Raw genomic sequence first — 19,264 nt, forward strand, 5'->3', positions numbered from 1 at the left:
TATCCTTGGCCACCGAAGACCAGGAAAAAACTGCTTTCGTCACCCCAGTTGGCAACTATCATTACAAGGTGATGCCCTTTGACTTGAAGAATGCCAGGTCGACCTATCAAAGGATGATGACTAGGATGTTTGAGCAGCAGATGGGAAAAACCATCGAGGTGTATATAGACGACATGGTAGTAAAGAGTAAATTGGTGGCCGACCACATCAGAGACCTCGGCGAAGTGTTTCAAATCCTGCGAAGGTACAAGCTGCGACTGAACGCATCCAAATGCTCATTTGGGGTGGGATCGGGGAAATTCTTGGGCTATATGGTAACCCACCGAGGAATCGAGGTTAACCCTGACCAAATAAGAGCCATTCATAGCATGCAGCCTCCTCGGAATCCCAAAGAGGTCCAGAAGCTTACCAGCATGATAGCAGCTTTAAACCGTTTCATCTCCCGCTCAGCGAACAGATGCAGGCCTTTTTTCCTCCTATTGCACAAGTGGAAGGGTTTCGAGTGGACTGAAGAGTGTGATTTAGCCTTCCAACAGCTCAAGGAATACCTCGCCCGACCACCGATCATGTCCAGTCCCGACGCCGATGAGGTCTTGTACGCATACATCGCAGTCGCCGTTCATGCGGTGAGCCTAGTGCTAATCCGAGAGGACAACGGCACGTAGCGGCCCGTGTATTACATAAGCAAATCGCTATAGGAGGCGGAGACCCGGTACCTCCCCCTCGAAAAGGCAATATTGGCCGTCGTGCAAGCTACGCGGAAGCTCCCCCACTATTTTCAGGCACATACAGTAGTTGTGCTAACCCAACTTCCACTGAAATCAGTCCTCCGTAGCGCCGACTACACAGGAAGAATAGCTAAATGGGGAACCATCTTGGGCGCCTTCGACATTAGATACATGCCTCGCACCGCTATAAAGGGTCAGGTCCTCGCCGATCTGGTAGCTGAATTCGCGGAGCCCACCTTAGAAGGGGTGGAAGTGTTGGGATCACTGAGTGCCGATAGGAGATTGGTCGGCACGATCTCTCAGCAAGAACACGATAAGTGGAGAGCATATATCGATGATGCAGCAAACCAAAGGGGCTCCGGGGTGGGACTCGTTCTAATCTCTCCCGAAAGTATAACCTTAGAAAAGTCGTTGAGGCTGGGATTCCCGGCAATGAATAACGAAGCCGAGTATGAGGCACTGTTGGAGGGGATGTCTATGATCCGGAAATTGGGTGGGAAATGCGCGAGCATATTCTTAGATTCGAGACACATAGTGGGGCAAGTAAGTGGGGAATTGGAGGCGAAGGATGAAAAAATGCGAGGGTACCTTGCCCGAGCTAAACACCTGCAGGCCCATTTCGACGACTTCTGTTTAATGCATATACCCAGAAGTGGGAATACCCATGCTGATTCTCTAGCGACACTGGCCACCTCCTCGGCTCAGCCCCTTCCGCGGGTTATTTTAGTTGAAGACCTCTGCCGCCCAATGGAAGAGGAGCCCAACGGTATTCGGGTATACAACGTCGGGGAGGGACCAAGCTGGATGGACCCTCTTGTCCGGTTCTTAAAGCACGACTCCTTACCGGACGATAAGGTTGAGGCTGACAAAATCAGGAGGAGAGCTTCTCGATTCTGGTTGTCTGAGGATTCCAAACTTTACAGACGCTCATTCTCAGGGCCATACTTGCTATGTGTGCACCCAGGGGCTACGGAACTCATCCTAGAGGAGTTGTATGAAGGGATTTGTGGAAGCCATACGGGGGGCCGGTCCCTCTCCCACAGGGCCATGACGTTGGGTTACTGGTGGCCGAGCATGCATAAGGAGGCTCTGGAATATGTGAAGAAGTGTGACCAATGCCAAAGATTCGTCCCGAATATACATCAGCCGGGCGGAGTACTTAACCCGTTGTCCAGCCCTTAGCCGTTCACACAATGGGGCCTAGACATACTAGGGCCGTTCCCCAAAGCTGCCGGGAACAAGAAGTTTCTTCTCGTTGGCACTGATTATTTCACGAAATGGGTCGAAGCTGAAGCGCTGGCAAACATTAGGGATGTCGATGTCAAGAAGTTTATCTGAAAAAATATTGTCACCAGGTTCGGGACCCTACACACCCTGATCTCGGACAATGGCCTCCAGTTTGACAGCAAGGCCTTTAGGGAATATTGCAATGAACTGGGGATTATCAACCGATACTCCACACCAGCCTACCCGCAGAGTAACGGACAGGCGAAAGCCATCAACAAAACCATAGTGAATGGACTGAAGAAGAGGTTGGACGACGCAAAAGGGAGGTGGGTTGAAGAGCTAGCCCATGTCTTGTGGACGTACCGCACCACGCCTCGCAGGTCCACGGGAGAAACCCCCTTTTCGTTGACCTACGGGGCCGAGGCCGTCATCCCATTAGAGATAAACTTTCCCTCCCAGAGGACTACTGCATTCAACCCCATTGCTAACGACGGACTTCTGGAAAAAAGCCTGGACCTCCTCGAAGAGAGAAGGGAAAACGCGATGGTGCATCTAGCTTATTATCAGCAAAAGCTCAAACAGGGCTATGACGCCAAGGTGAAGTCGAGGCCCTTGACGCCCGGGGATCTAGTGCTGAGGAAAGTCCTGGGCACCGCGAGGAACCCTACATGGGGAAAGCTTGGACCAAACTGGGAGGGCCCATACCGTATCACATCCGTGGCCGGCATTAGAGCGTACTTTTTGGAAGACTTGGACGAACGTGTAGTGCCACGTCCGTGGAACGTAAGTAACCTGAAAAGATACTTTTATTAATGAAAGACACTATACTTAATGCCGTGTTACTGTACAACTATTTGGGATAAGTGTTAAACAGAACCCAAGTCCTGCATGGCTCCCTGGACCACAGACTTGGGGGAAATTAACCGTTATGCGATTCTCAATAAGTGTTAAACAGAACCCAAGTCCTGCATGGCTCCTCGGACCACAGACTTGGGGGAAATTAACCACACCACGATTCTCAATAAGTGTTAAACAGAACCCAAGTCCTGCATGGCTCTTCGGACCACAGACTTGGGTGAAATTAACCACACCACAATTCTCACTGAGTGTTAAATGGAGCCCAAGTCCTGCACGGATTCTCGGCCACGGACTTGGGAGAAATCAGCTTCGTAGCCGTTTTTTCCTAATTATGAATTATCGCTATTCTAACGTACTCATTAATTTGTACTTAACTTTCAGCAGTAAATGACAAAACCAATATCCATTCATGATGAAAACAAAATAGAATAAAGCAACGATATCTGGAATGAAATAACTTTTGTCATTTAATCTTCAAAGTAGCTCGGTTCACAAACATTAGCAAAACAAATGAATTCCTATACTACGTTCCTAAGAGCCCTGAGTCAGAGCAGGCTGATCATCCGCTGCTGGGTTCTTCGGGGCAATCTCCTGGGCCTGTGCAAGGATCTCACTGATGCGAAGACTGTCCTCGGGTGACTTGCCCTGCGTGGTTTGCTCCATGCCCCCAGCCTCGGGAACAGAGGAGTCTGTTGGAAGAGGCTCAGTGGAGGCAACCTCGTCAGGAACCTCGCGTATGTCCTCCGGGAAAAAGATGTTCTCAGCCTTCCTAAGATCAGAATCTGCTGGGACGGTTGCCCGATCCAGGGCTACACCCCAGGATATGGTGACGTATTCCTTGCAGACGGTGGCAACTTCCTCGGCCAGTCTAACCTCAGTATCGTGGACTCCACGTTCATATGAAGCCGCCACCGCCTTCTCGGCAGCTTCCTTGGACAAGCGAGCTTCCTTCTTGGTCCTTGCAAGCTCGGCCTTAAGCTCTGAAACCGCCTGCTGCTCCGCTGTCAGCTTCTCCTCAAAGTGGCGGAGCTGTATGCGCAGCTCGTCAGCTTGCTTTTCAGCATTTTTGAGGCCAGCTTCTGCACTCGCATTAGCCTTCTTCACCTCCTTTAGTTCATTACTCTAACGATCAAAATCTCGTTTGAGATCGCCAGCGGCCCTCTCAACTGCAGAATGGGACTGAGCCTCCCTATGCATGTCCTCACGAGCTTTCTTGGCCCACTCCTCAGCAACATAAATTTGTTAAGTGACCTGCGCTCGGACGGAAATGAAAACACTATTAAAACATGACGATAAGAGGGTACACAGTATAGAGACGAGATAGAAGATTCCACTTACCATGGTCATGTCCCTCTTCAGTGACATGAAAAGTTCTGGCTGACGAGTCTTCCTGAGACCCTCCATATCACGGGGCAGGAGAAGAGGCTGCTGCAGGGCCTCGGCCAAGAATGATGCCTGCTCTCGTTGGGATTCCTATAGGGTCGCATCCCAGGGGATTGGTGCGCCGTCTAACTCGATCCGAGGAGACCATGTTCGTTGTCCCCTAAGAATGGCCGCCTCGTCTCGGCTATCAGTGGACCTGGTCCTCTACTCTCGGGGCTCTTTCGTCTCTTTGTCCTTCTTTTTAGGCCCGGCCTTTTCACGGGCAATCTCTCCTTCCTCCGTCTCTTCTACAGTCCTTTTTCGCCTTAAGTTAGACATAGGCTGCAGCGCCGCATCCGACGAGGGAGGGAGAGGAGGAACAGGAGCTTTAGGGGCAGTCTGTCCCTTCGAGACGTCTTTGGAGGTCTGCCCTTTGGACCTGTTAGATAGAAGGCCCCTGAGGCCAGTCCTTGGCTGCAGATCCATTCCTTCTTCTTCTTCTGTGTCTTCGCTGATGTCAGGTTATGCGATGACTAATCCAGTACCCGGAGCCGCTGAGGCACGGTCTAAATCGGCGTCAGAGTCCGAGAACTCTACTACTCTGATCAACGTCTCTCCTTCCTTGGTAAATTGAAACTGGTCTATTTGATCCTCTAAGGATGAATGCGAAGAACCAGCCTCCTCCTTCGGGATAACTACTGGGGGAAAGGCACGTTGGGGAGGCAACTGAATAGGAGGTAATTCTGTTGCGGCGAGGAACCCTGGTACAGATACGTCAATGCATGCCAATCTCGGACTGCCAGCCCTTATAGCTTGGCCGGCGTCTACCAGGGATCGAGTGAGGGGAACGTAGTCCAAAATCAAAGGAGCCGACCGTAGTTGCCCGTCCTCGTTTACGAAGATCTCGAACCTCAGGAGGTAATTTAGAGCCTGGATGTTGACCAAGCTCAGCCGAGGGGATGTTCGCTCCTTGTCTGCAAAGGCCGTTAAAAGGTTTATGTTAGTCCGAGGAGACATGCAACCAAACCAACAAGTTTAAAATAAAAAGAAAAAAGGGGGGAGAGGAGCTCAAAACTAAGGTCCTCCCCACGGAATCTAGTTCTATGACACCCTACCTGGCGTTCCCGCCCTAGTCGGATAGTGAGGGCCGTCATGCCATGGTCCGGAGACGATCAAATGATCGTCCTTCAAGCCTTTGCTGGACTTTGGAAGGCAGGATATCAACCTCACTTCGTCAGTCCTAGACTTTAGGTAGTATGAGTCGCCGAGCTTATGGCATTCGTAAAGATGAACAACGTCGTGCCATGAAAGTCCGAGGTTCATCTGATCGTTTAGGGTGTTGGCACACCCCAGGATCCGGAACAGGTTCACGGTGCATTGATGGGGGGCCAATCTATGACCACGTAGGTAATCCCTAGTTATTCTCCCCATTGGAATCGTCATTCCTCCTTCCGCGAAGGCTATCATTGGAATTGTGACTTCCCCTGTTTTCCTCTTGAACAAAATGTCCTCCTGATGGCAATACTCTAAACCTACCTCCGGTGGAATACGATACTTCGCCCTGAAGCCCGCCATACCGGCCGGAGAATCTACCATTTTCTCAAGCCTACCCATCCCCTCTAATCCTAAACAACTTGAAGGCAGTTTGATTAATGAAGAATAACGAAGAAGAAGTGCGCACTTACGGGTAAGAAGCTCGACGGAGTCTTCAAGAGAGTGGCGGCAAAAGTGAGAACGGACTGAAGGAGAAGGCTCTGAGACGTTCTGGATACTAGATTGTTTGTCAAAAGTGAGTGACGAACGCCTTCAAAACCTTATATACTCAGAAGAAGTTGAACAGACATACTTACGTCTAGAGCAAGTGAAACGCTGTCCACCGTAGATCCGGTCTCCAACCGTTGGATTGGATAAGTGTAAAACCTCAAAAGCTGCAATTACTTTCCCCCGGGTCATTAAACGCCCTCAGCATTAATGAGGCACGTGAGGGAATACCCCCCCCCCTCTGCACGTGTGAAGTAGGAATCCACCACGAACTGTCCAGTAGATATCAAAATCCCGTCTTTCCTCCTCGGACCCAGAAGAAAAGCCGAAATTTTGAGGGGCTATTGTGGGGGTAGAGTTCGCCAGTCAACGTTGGGCCATAGTACTTGTACTAAGCCCAACCACAATAAAAAGCGAAAACACGGGCAAAAGACCCCCCAGCCCAATCATGTTGGGCCGGGCTTGCTTAGGGGCGTCCGAGGAGGAGTACCTCCTCGGACGCACCAAATGGGAGTCCGATTCACACCCTTTACATGGTGAAAGGTCATCCAATATCAAGGAAGAGTGCATGACGTTCGGGGGGGGGGGGGGGCAACCACAACTGCCGCATTAAATGCAAAGGAGCTACTTTTCCAGCCGCATTAATGTGGAAAGGACAGGAGAACAGAATTATCTTGGCCAGTGCAACTCACAGAAAAGAAGGAGGATGTCCTACAGGACAGGTACTCAAGTAGAGGCCCAGATGATTAACAGGTGTAGGGTCATTATCGTAGGAAGGATGCTATATAAGAGAAGAAAAATCCCCACGGCCGGGGGATCGAAGAAAGAGGAAGAAAAAGCAGAGAGAAAGAGAGAAGGAATTGGAGAAACAAAGCATAAGATACAGCCCCACGGACTGTTATCCCAGGAAGTTTAGAGGAATATCCCCACGTCCAAATGGTTGCATGGCTTGTTCATAACTATGTTCACTCTGTCAAGACCTAGTTCTGTAACCTGCTCTCTAAAAATAGAATTCTGAATTGTATTCTTTCATTATTTACTGCCTTCTTTGAAATTTAAATTTAGAAATAATACTAAACAAAAGTGCACCTTTACCCAAGGTCAGCATTTTCTTACTTGATGTGCACCTATACTTCAGATTAAAAGTATATGATTCATAAAGTATTTCATGTTCACATAAATTTTCATATGTGCATGCATTCACCCTTTGGTGTTAGTTCTTGAGTTTTTATTGAAAATTTTGCTGCGCAACCCAATGAAGAGATAAAAAGAAGGTAGTGGGCTGAATTTGTATTGATTTTTTATTCACATAATAGGTTTTACTTTCTTTGCTAACAGAAGTTATATTTATTATATATGTCCATTGAGGGTTGATTTTCTTAATAGGTTGTAGCTTCCTTTTAAGACTGTTAAATACTGTTTTGCTACATTACTCAATCAAGGTTTAAAGTTTGGCTGCCTTTTTCCCTAATTTCCTTTTTTTTTTCCCCAATTTCTTGAGTTTTGTTTTGTTTAATTTTCTTGAATTGATTATGTTTTGTTTAGTTTTCCAGTTTATTTAAAGTCTTTAACTTCTCATTTCTAACGACTTATGCTACAAAGGGTCCTCTCACTAATAAGACCATTTATAATACTTCAATAAGAGTTTCTAAATTAAATTGAAAGGTCAAGTTCTGTTTTCATTTTTACATAAGTGCCTGCAAGTACAGAGTGACATGATTCCTGCATAATTTTGTTTAAGAACTATTGTTCGATAAATCTGTGTGCTGGGATTGATATATGTGATATATTAATTCAAGTTTCGGATACTGTGGCCTGCCATATATATAATTTTAGATGGGTACAAACTTGATTCGTAAAACCTATGGTTATAGATGCACACCGCCAATAAATTGGGGGGGTAATTTTGCAATCATTATAGAGTGCATACTGAATCAATATTGGATAGTGTCTTTTGCTTTTTTGTTAGATTTCTGATTCAATATCTTGGTTTCTCTATTTGTGTTTGGCTTTTGATGTTTGTCATGTTTTATTCGTTGTTGTTTTTTTGTAGTGTGTGGATTTTTGCTGCCTAGAATGTTACTTTTATGTTGATGAAATATCTTAAAGTGCATATTGGGTTTTCACTATTGGATACTTTGTTGCACTTATTATTGCAAGGCTAAATGGAGTCTTCCTTGATTGCATATAGAAACATAGACGATTTTGAAAGGATTCGAAATGGCCTTTTTTTTTTTCTTTGGGCTTTGGAACTGTAACTATTGTGTTGTCTGTTTCGACTATACTCTATATTAGAGTCACTTATTGTTGAAATTTTTATTTGACTATGTTTTGGAGGTATTATGGTATTCTATTATTTTTGAAATTATAAGTAGTTCTTTTGACAACAAGGTAGTTCTCTGATCATATTATAGGCAGGGAATGGTTGCAATAATAATGTATGATGTGTGTTTGATAAAATGTCTCAAAAATTTACACTGCACATTGTCTCATAAAAATCTGTATTGTAGTACACTATTTTATAAAATCTGCATTGTTTTGAATAACTTTTTGCATTGTTTTTAAATAACTTTTTGTAAACCAATTTTCTGTTTCGCATGTTGGTATCTGTTGTTTCATATTTTGCAGTAGAGTGAAAAGAAATCAAGTTAATACTTCTATGTCATTTAAGGTTTTGAACATTGGAAGTTGTAATTTTGTTGTTTATTGCGTTCTCATATTTTATTATCTTCTTTCATGTCCTGTTTAAAGTTAATCACGTTGAAGAAGAAGTGTCTTTGTTGTTGTCTAGGCTCTATTTATCTTTAAAAATACACATACTCTTTTTTAAGTTGTTGTCCTTTTTTTGTTGGTATCTGCATTAGTTAATTGCCTTTGGTTGTTTTAAACAACATATGATGATTTGTTCACTATGCATTCCATGTTTTGTTATAGATGGACACCATCATAGAAAAATGTACCTATTCGTTTGGCCCCTTAAGCAAACTATTTCAGTACTATCTTTGCCACCATTGTTGTTCAATTTCACTATTCTACTGGTAGTTATGAATTCTACACTGTTTCAAATAAATTTCTCATTATATTATTTTAGACAAAAAACCTAAAACTATAGTTCATTCTTCATACTTTCTCTCTCTCTACAGTGAGCTTTTCTTTTTTACAAATTTTTTTTATAGTTTTTTTATTCAAGTTATTGAGTCATATTTCATTCTTTGAAAGAAAATTTTATTTTTCACTCTATTCTCTCTTATTGGACTAACATTTTTTAGATTTACCAAGAAAACCTCCAAATTGGGCGAAACCAAGAGTTGCAAGTGTAGAAAGAGGTTTTTGTTCTTTGCAATAGGTAGTTTTGGGAACGGTAATACAAAATTTAAAGTCTTTTTTTGATATCAGTTCATGATTGAATGAGTTAGATTTTGTTTTAACTAAGGTGTTTGGGTTACAATTGATTTTGTTTTGGGTATTTGGTGTGAGATTCAATTCTGATGTATATTTGTGTTGTTGGTTAGATTGGATTGGTGTTTAGTGATCTTCTTCAACCTAATTTAGAAAAGTCTTTTAATAATAATATTAAAACATATTTATTCTGCCTTTTCCTACATCTTCATGTCTGCTCTATTATTATGTATGAATTCCTTGACAATAAGAACCCCATATAATGAAATTAAAATTAAAATTGTTTGTTCAATGTTGTTCAAGATTATATTTTGTAAGAACTGAATCTGTTTTCACCAAAATGTATAAATATTGTCTAAATTTGTTGGATTCTTTTTCACATGCAAAGTTTATGGTTCTTTGTTTTGATGTATTAATGTATTTCTTTCCTAATTGTTTAATTGCACATTTGTTAGTAGAATAGTGACTATAATTATCTGTAAGCTCATGGAATTAAGTTAAAACACTAAATACATACTAAAATTTAGAAGTTGGCAATTACAATTTACCTTAGGCTATTGGTTGTTGCTGTTATTTTGAATGGGTGTAAATATATACTAAGTTTACTTATTCATAAAAGTCACTGGTCATATGACATTGAACTTGATGACGTTGAAAATTATCACCAATAGGTCACACCGTACTCGCGACTCAAAGCGAACCTGCACAACAAGAGCGATCGAAAGAAAACCTTTAGGGAGCACCGGTGTGGTGCCGGCCAAACACTCTCCGAAGGTCAAGTTAGAATTCTTCTCTTCACTCTAGAGCGCTAGAGAGGGTTAATTAAAACGTACCTTGATTTGCGAAGGTGTTAGTCCTTTTATAGTGGTAGAGAGTTGGCTTTTCTTCTTGATCTCCAAATCTTTTCCATGTGGGACTCTAATACAAATTCTCCTGAGCGTGGTGAGCAAGGATTTCCATTTTCGGATCTTAGGGCTTTTCTAGGCGATAGAGATTTCGGATCATGGGCCCTTACTATGTCTGTCAGCGATGGGCCTTCACAGCGCATGGGATCATCTTTACATAGGCCCAACAGTTCCAGTCCGTCAGGCCCATTAAAGTAGGCCCATCAGGCTCTATATTTTATCATCTTCAGAACTATTATGTTGTATTTACAAAATATAGTGTAAATTTTGCTTTAAGTTTTACTATTTGATGTGCTTTAAGTATTTATTTATATATATCCTTTGGCTAATGGAAGCCAAATTCTTTACCATCATAACCTTTTTATTTTAAAAGCCAATAAAAGTATCATGCAAACGTTTTTTTTTTTTTAATTCTTGGTTCCATCTGAATGACCAAAGAACAATAATATTTTGTGTCCTTATATTGATTCACTAATTCATTTATTCTTTAATTAATTTTTTACATTAGTCCATGAATCTTAATTATTATGTTTGCTCGGCTTTGCAATTAATTTTGGCTTATTTGTTTTTGTTAAATTTTACTATTCAGTGTAGCTCAATGATTACATTGTGTTGGGTTTGAAGGATTTGAATTTCTATTCATGATGATTATGTAATCATTAATTTCAGTTCTTATTTCACATCCTCATGCTAATTTTTGTTATTTGAATTTGAATTAAAATCCGGACGTTTATTCTCTTTCTTTCAATGTTTTGGCCTCAAGTTATAATCTTTAATTATTTACTGTTATTAGGGACAATGTAAGTCGTTAGATGATTTGTATTTATTCATTAGGGACAACCTAAAACATGTTAGTTGTTCAATAATGATTGATTTCTAAACCCTTTTTTTTTTCAATGTTTGTAGGTTTTGGTGTTTTGGGCTGCTTTGAATAAGTATGTGATAGTTTTTTTATAAGATTTTTGGTGTTGGCCTGTAATAATTTTTCCTAAGGGAATATTTGCCTATATATATATATATACACATAATATTTAACAATGCTTTTACTTGGTTTTCCTTTCTGATTGTCTTTACGTTTTGTAAGATGGATGGTTTAAGATCTGAATGTTTGAGGAGTAAAATTATTTTGTAATTTTTAGCAAGTAAAATTTTTTGTTTTTAATGTTAATTACTGAGTTTTTAATGTAAATTTTATTGTTATTTCCTTATTCATATATGTCTTTAATTCATTAGAATGCTTATAAGACTTTGTTTCTTATAACTTTTTGTACTGCTCAGGCTATTAGACTCAGTTTATTGGGATGCTTTTTTAAATGTTGTTGTTAGCTTTATTTATTTTGTTTACTTATTTATTTTTATTGTGTGTATCTTAGTGTTTTGGATTGAGTGCTTATAGATGCTTTAGTTTTATTTATTTATCTTATGAATAGAAGATTACATAATAGTGAGTGAAAAGTTTCATGAATTCCATTTATATAAAATACAAGAGGAAGGAATATTTGATTAAATAAAGAGTTTGTAATATATTTCAAAGAGTACTAAAACAAATTGCTACAAATGCCGCTCCAAATGCTTCAAAAACGTGAGTACTAAACAAATTGCTACAAAGAAGAAAAAAAACGGAACTCTAATGTATATACTACCTTACTCTACGAGTCTTTATGTATTTTATAGTATTGTTAATTATTATTTTTTCTTTAGAAGAGTAAACTGAATGTATTGAATAAAGCTGACAGATTAGAACAACGTTACTATAAAATGTAATTATATTTCACAATTCGGTATGTTAGACACTGTGATGGTCCCAAAATGGTTGATTTCAAAGTGTATAAGTTGAATGAAGAATGTAGACAACAGGATTTGCTTTAATAAAATAAATAGATTTTCCCCTATTGTTCTGCTGTTGTAAAGTAAAAAGTTATGTGTGTTCAGCTACTGCATCTCTATTTTTTTAGTTATTTTAATTTTTCAACCAAGTCAATATAGTGTATATAATTGTATTGTGGCTGTTTGGATCAGTTATATATCTGCTTGAATACATAAAAATTTTCCTTATAATGTCAATTGTGGCTATTTTTTCTTCTTAGTTGCTTAATGGAACACTATGGAGTTTTACCTAAGAAATATGATAAGTTAAAACACGTTTTCTGAAATAGTATGCCATGGTTCAGATATATAAATCTAACAATCTAAATTTTTCTTTCCATTTCTTTTCCTCTCTTCCTTTTTTTTTTTTTTTAAAAGAAATATAATGATATCTAATTCTTACAACTTTATTACTTCTAATGAAACCATTTTTATAGCTATACACAGGTTATCATTTTGATCTCTTATTTTTTTAGGAGGGTTAGTTATACAGTGAAAAACATGTTTGTTTATTTCAATGTAATTTGTCAGGATCCTTCGTAAATACCATCAAAAATAGAGTTGTAATGACTAAGTCTTAACAATGTATAATATATATTGTTAGAGATATATATTAGACATATTAGCCCAATGTAATAGGCCCAAGCCCATTCCTGCTTGTACTAGTAGTCTAGGGTTTAGTCGCCTATATATACTCATGTTAGGGTTCATTGTAACAGGAGGTTATTGTACTACACTCTCATACAATAAAGATGTAGCCCTTAAGGGATTCCTCCGTGGATGTAGGCCGTAAGGCTAAACCACGTAACCCTCGTGTTCTCAGTGTTCCTCCTCTATGCTTCCTCTTCCGCATCTACTCTAGCATACACAACATGATATAACACATCGCGTTGCTAATATTTAACATGGTATCAGAGCCAAACTCCGTTCTTGGCATCAAACAAACATCTCTAGCAAGCAAAGAAGATTCTCACGTGCACACCACCATCAAAAGTCATATGCTTGTCGGCTGGATCTAGACTCCACGGCATCTCGCAGCCGCTATGGCTCTCACTGCTGTGTCCAGATCTTAAACCCAAGCTATCAGTGTCTCTCCCTATCAGATCTGTGCACATCAAGCCTTCGCTTGATGAAACCAACAAGACATACGTGCTCCACGGCATATCGCGACCAAAACCCAGAAACCCGACCTCCAACGGCAGCCGCACGCGCCACCACGCGCGACCAATGGCTCCTGAAACTCTCACACGCGCCGCCGAAGATTCTCGACACCCAGCTCGGATCTCAGTCACACGCGCCGCCAAGCCGGCCTTGCCGTCCACCGATCCACTTGGCCTGAGAATCTGGTAATCATACGAGCTCTCACGCACCTCCACGCGCCGCAGTAGCCTCTGGAAAATTCCCACGCGCCGTCTCAGATTCATCACTTTCAGATCGTCTGCTTGGTACACGCGCCACCATGAAGGCCTCCTTGTCCACCGATCTACTTGGCCTGAGAATCTGGCGGTCATACGAAGCTGCATGCGCCCTCCACGCGCCACCAGGGTTTCTAGTTGCTCCTTCACGCGTCGGTGAACAGTGCACGCTTCTGCCACACGCCGACAATGCTGCTGATGTCATCTGACGTCATATGATGACATCATTAATCCACGTCAGCAGCCTCGCAAGCACGTACACGTCAGCCCTAGTCCACGTCATCGACACGTCATCAGCCACGTCAGTAGTGTCGTCTCGTCAGCACCACGTCACCTAGCTGACCGTTGACCGGACCGACCCGACCCGGACCACCCGGATCTGACCCGTGAGCACTTTGACTATTGACTTTGACTCTGGACCAGTTGACTTTGACTTTTTGTGTTGACTTTTGACCAAAAGTCAAAATTTCCAAAAAGGCCTATCTTGCTCAGTTTTTCGCGTAGATTCCGATTTTGGCCTCCGTTTCTTCATTTGAAGCTCTGAAATTGGATAATTTGCACATTCTTCATTGTGGTTTCTTCAAAGGCATTCTACAAGGCATCTCCAAGTGATCTTCTCATACTTATCCAACCTCAAGTCTTCATCGAGCTTCCGCCTTGAGTTTGAGGGAGGGTGTTAGAGATATATATTAGACATATTAGCCCAATGTAATAGGCCCAAGCCCATTCCTGCTTGTACTAGTAGTCTAGGGTTTATTCGCCTATATATACTCATGTTAGGGTTCATTGTAACAGGAGGTTATTGTACTACACTCTCATACAATAAAGATGTAGCCCTTAAGGGATTCCTCCGTGGATGTAGGCCGTAAGGCTAAACCACGTAACCCTCGTGTTCTCAGTGTTCCTCCTCTATGCTTCCTCTTCCGCATCTACTCTAGCATACACAACATGATATAACACATCGCGTTGCTAATATTTAACATATATTTAAAGCAATTACCTGTATTTTCTTCTACTTATGAGATTTTAAATGATCCCGCGTATTGCGCGGGTTAAACACTAGTTTAGTAAATGGATATTGATCCTTTATGCAGGCTACCAATTGAATGTTGTTTCAGATAATGTATTATTAAATGCCACATTGTGATGGTAGTCTGTATATTTCTATGTCCATCTATCAAGTCCACGTACCAAAACTAGCAACAGCTTTTACAAATATTAAAATTGAAGATAATGTAAAAGAAATTCTTCTCATTTGCTACTAAGTCTGCCAATAAAGGCTTATTATGCGCTCTTTTTTTTTTTTTGGTGAATATTATTATGCGCTCTTTAGTTACCTAATATTTGTGTTTCAAAATGAGGAAGCAAGATTCAGTTTTAATATAAAGAAACTTATATTATGAGGACTAAAATCATTAAAAGAAAATTGTGCGTGTTAAAAATAATATTTCTAACGAAATGCCCTCTAGCATTACTTTGATGAATTATTCTTCAGTTCCAAGGGAGGAAGAAGCACACATACAAACACTCTTTATGCATGAGGACACGTGTGTTTGTGTGTGTGTGTGTGTGTGTGAGAGAGAGAGAGAGAGAGACCATTCTCATGAATTTAAATAGGAGGATTTCCATAAGCTTGCTTGAAATACTCCAGCAGTTCTTGCAAAGCCCAAGGCGTAGTTGGAAACTGAGTCAAATAGGCTAGTTAGTATTACACCGATATGACCTTCACAAGTAAACCATCTCTGCATTTTGTGCTCATGTTCTCACCTCATTTACAGATGTATCGTTTTGAATAGCTGCACAGTAGGGCAAGTAGTATTCTACTTCAGTTTCATCTCTAAAGACTAGGTAACAAAATGGTGAATTTATTAAGGACCATCATGTATAAAACAATAGAATGAATCCCAGATTGGAAAATTCAACAACAGACAAAAAGAGTTGAATTGGTAAGCTGAGAAAGGCTATAAGGTAATCTGATCACTGGTGAAATTAGTCCCCATTTTGATGGGTCTATATATAATAAAACATACCTGAAAAGTCTATTGCCATGTCTGCATCAAAGTCTCTGACCTCCATGTTTAGTTTGCTGGAGTCATCCTTGATGTAAAGCGTGGCATAGTAATTTAATCCTAGAAAGTCAAATGAGCCCTTAACCAGATTTGATTCAAGATTGGTGAAGGCTGGAAGTCTCGAGCCTACATTTTTTTTCATTACATCTGGATAGTCTCCATAAACCAAGGGATCCGCATACCTGCACGGCCAAGCAGATCATGATAGCCTAAAACATAATGAATTCCGAACCTGGCTTACATACGACTTATATTCCAAAAATTAAAAAATCAGATGTTTTCACATTAAAAAACTAAATTATTCTTGTGGAGTGTTAGCTGTGGTGAGAGAGACCTCTATGAGTTGTATTTGGAGTTTGAGTTTCATGGGATTTTTAGTGATGACTAATTCTATGATAAATTTATTTGTAATTGCTGGTTAATATTCCATTGTAATGCATATAGTATGGTTGTATTAAAGGTTGAAGACTGAAGATTATATTCAGATTATTGATTTGAAGATCTTAGTCAATAATGAAGACTTGATTGATCAACAAAAACTGGGTTTTGGACATTAACTTTCAGCCATAGCTCACAAAACTCTCGGTCGAGCAACCCTATTTGAGAAACCCATCGAGTTGGCTTTACACGGGCTTTTCATAGGCATTTAAGTTTTAACCCCAAAACCCTACACCTACTTAAACAGAAATTCAATCCAAGTTACTAAGAGAGGAAGACGGTCACAAAACAGAGAAAAATACTTAAAGAGAGAATTCCTTGGGCTTCCTACCTCTCCCATTGTTCATCTTTGAGAGATCTATTGTTCCAAACACGCACAATGATCACTAAAAGTTGTGTTGGAATTATGTTGAAACCTTAGAGCCAGACATCAAATCTTCAAGAATTCTTGGAGTAGCCGAGAGACCAGTTTACAAGTGATATATAGACTTGAGGCAATGCAGTGACAGAACGAGAACTTGGAGTTAAGTGAAGGGGCTCTGTTTGCTGGCTCTGTGTGACTAAGCCGCTAAGAGGGTTTTTTTTTTTTTGGTCTTTGATGCATGTGTCCGCTGCTGAGTAAGGAAAAATTATTTTGTTTAAAATTTTTTAAAGAGTTAAGTTGTTTGTTTTGGGGTAAAATTAGTTTATCGGACTAATATTTTTGGGCTAGTATATTTTATTTTAGATTTTAGAATTTTTTTTAGGATCTTTAAAAATAGGAAAATGTTAGAACTACAATATTTTTTACAAATTGTTGATGTGGTAAGTAGTTAATGGTAAGTAAAAAAGTGATATAAGTGATGTACTCAGATTTGAACCAATAAGAATTAGCTATCTCAACAGTTTATAAAAATGTTGTAGAAAAGTTTATGACTATAGCATTACTATTAAAAGAATCAATGATATTGTTAAGAGGGGGTAAAATATAATTTTATAGAATACAATTGCTATAATTAGTACCTATACATATACTAATATTAAAAAAAAAAAAAAAAATTTGAGACAGTGGCTCCGTCCACGAGGCAATGAGTAACTAACAAGGCTTAAAATTTGATGGATAATATTCATTCTTGAAATCGATAGTTACCACATGAGATTATTGCTTGTCTCATCTAAATCAGGATTTCATGTGGAAGATAGGATGGTTATCTCGTTTAATTTCAAATGAATTTCAAGTTGAACTTAAAAATAATAATAAATAAATAAATAAATCAGAGAATTTCAAGCTTGATTTTAATGCTTTAACAGAATGTCCAAGCTTATTTTAGTCGGTTCCTTTCAAATCCTAGAACAGCGGAGAGAAGAGTCTCTTTGTCCAACAAATTATTACTTGTTTGTTCCATCACCCAAAAACTGTCCCCAAAAGCTTTGTTTGCATCTGGTAACAGAGTTCACTAGTTCCGTATGTCTCTCTTCTTGTACAAATTTGAAGTCATATCCATTCATATATGACTATTTAATTTCTGTCTAACAGTTAAAGTTGAACTAAAACTCCTCCGACAGTTTGATTAGCTTTGCCATTGTCTGTCTTATGAGAGCAGATATACTTCTAAACATTTTATCTTCAAACAAATGATTGAAAACTTTCTGTGTGCATGCGCGCATGCACATGTGACTGACTGAATGAGGTTGGAAAAACCTGAATTATGTTATTTGAAATTGAAACTGAAGAAGGTTACAGGATATTTACTACAGTTTTTGAAAAAACTAAGCTCCGAAGTAGTATATTGGTAAATAATATACTTCTAGAAAACAATAAACAGCAGCAGTGCAGAACCAAGGTATACTAGCACACCATTATGCAACAAGGAATGGAAGAATCTACCGAGAGAAGTGAGCATGGGAAAATGCAGTCAAATTCTTCTCAAGTTTGATAAACCCATCTGTACTGACACCTTTAGTCTTCAAGAAATGGGAGTACCAATGAGCAGAAAGCTTTGGTTGCCTTTTTAAATCTGGGTCATCCATGTCTATATAGTACAGGCCATAGCTTGATTTAAAGCCGCCCAATAACTCAAATAAATCCAAGAAGGACCATTGAAAATAGCCTCTCGTATTTGATCCATTCCTTCCAAAATTAGATTCGAGAAAGAGAAAAAGAAGGGGGAATTATGTCAAAGAAGTAAAAACCATATATCAATGCAAAGAAACATTTAGAAACTTATAATAATGCTCTCCAATGTATAAAATAAATTAGCTGATGACGGCTAACTTAGTTTTGAGGAAAACATAAGGGATATACATATCAGATCATCCATCAATCTAGTTTTACAAGTGTATGAAATGGAATTAATTGAGATGATTATGTGTCCAAAATTGGTGTGACAACTAATTACACCCCACAACTTGAGACTTCAGGTGATAAGTTTGTTAAATTTAGTGTTGGCAAATTAGACAACAGTTTATGAACTTTCTCTCCTCGTCACATGTGTTGTGGCAGAGAAATGTAAATATCTTGCTGTGTTATTGGTATTGGACAATAGACAGTTAGAGAACTCTTCTGATGTACTAAGTTTTGGGTTCTGTAAGTATTTTGAGCCACTTCTGTGATCTCCCTAATTTGCGATGTGACCACTAAGATAGGATCAGGATGTCAAGAGTTGTAGACACTCAGATTATAGTGAAGGTAATATTTAAAATAATTTCAGATTATTTTAAACTTTTAAACAGAAATCAATAGAAAATGGGCATACCTCAGTGCATCAAGCAAAGCCCCAATATGTCCATGCAAGTAGTTCACCCTTGGCTCATCTTCCAATGATGAATTGTGTAGTGCTCTGTATCCTGCAAAAATATTACAACCTAGATTAAGTTTCTCCCTTAAAAAAAAGAAGAAAAAAAGATTAAGTTTCTCAATTAGAGGATCACGTAAAATGAGAATAAAATTGGATTTTGAACTTAAATACCTACTACCCCCAAACATGAACAACAATCATAAGTTAGAACAAATGGTATTTGAGAGGGAAATGGAAGAAAATATGAAAGATTCAATTAGGGTTTATTTTTTTAAGTAACTCATTTGTTCATTGTTTGATCACTTTTACTTTGAATGGTGCAAACATTTGAAAGCGAGAGTAAAACAGTTGACATTCTATCAAGCATTTAGTTCATGGATATTGACCCTCTATGCAGGCTGCCAATTGATCGTTGTTTCAGATAATGTATTATAAAATGCCAAATAGTGATGGTAGTCT

At 39.7% G+C, this 19,264-nt stretch overlaps 1 protein-coding gene across 23 annotated transcripts in view; it reads right to left on the minus strand.

The window, feature by feature from the left end:
• The window catches only part of LOC126727585 (beta-glucosidase 11-like), a 100,069-nt gene that overhangs the window by 50,145 nt on the left and 30,660 nt on the right, over window positions 1-19,264 (minus strand). For 14 of the 23 annotated variants that reach the window (XM_050433346.1, XM_050433345.1, XM_050433380.1 and 11 more), the window contains exons 12-14: window positions 18,764-18,854; window positions 15,552-15,772; window positions 15,289-15,365 (exon numbers count right to left, since the gene is read on the minus strand). The exons of 4 other annotated variants lie outside the window; for them this stretch is intronic. In XM_050433346.1, coding sequence (XP_050289303.1) covers window positions 15,289-15,365; window positions 15,552-15,772; window positions 18,764-18,854 — 389 coding nt within the window. Of the gene's footprint in view, window positions 1-15,288; window positions 15,366-15,551; window positions 15,773-17,694; window positions 18,139-18,763; window positions 18,855-19,264 lie in introns of those variants that run through there. 5 more of the 23 variants (XM_050433382.1, XM_050433364.1, XM_050433384.1 and 2 more) reach the window with 3 other exon arrangements.

The sequence above is a fragment of the Quercus robur genome, chromosome 5 (assembly GCF_932294415.1).
Source record: "Quercus robur chromosome 5, dhQueRobu3.1, whole genome shotgun sequence".
Taxonomy (NCBI): Eukaryota; Viridiplantae; Streptophyta; class Magnoliopsida; order Fagales; family Fagaceae; genus Quercus; species Quercus robur.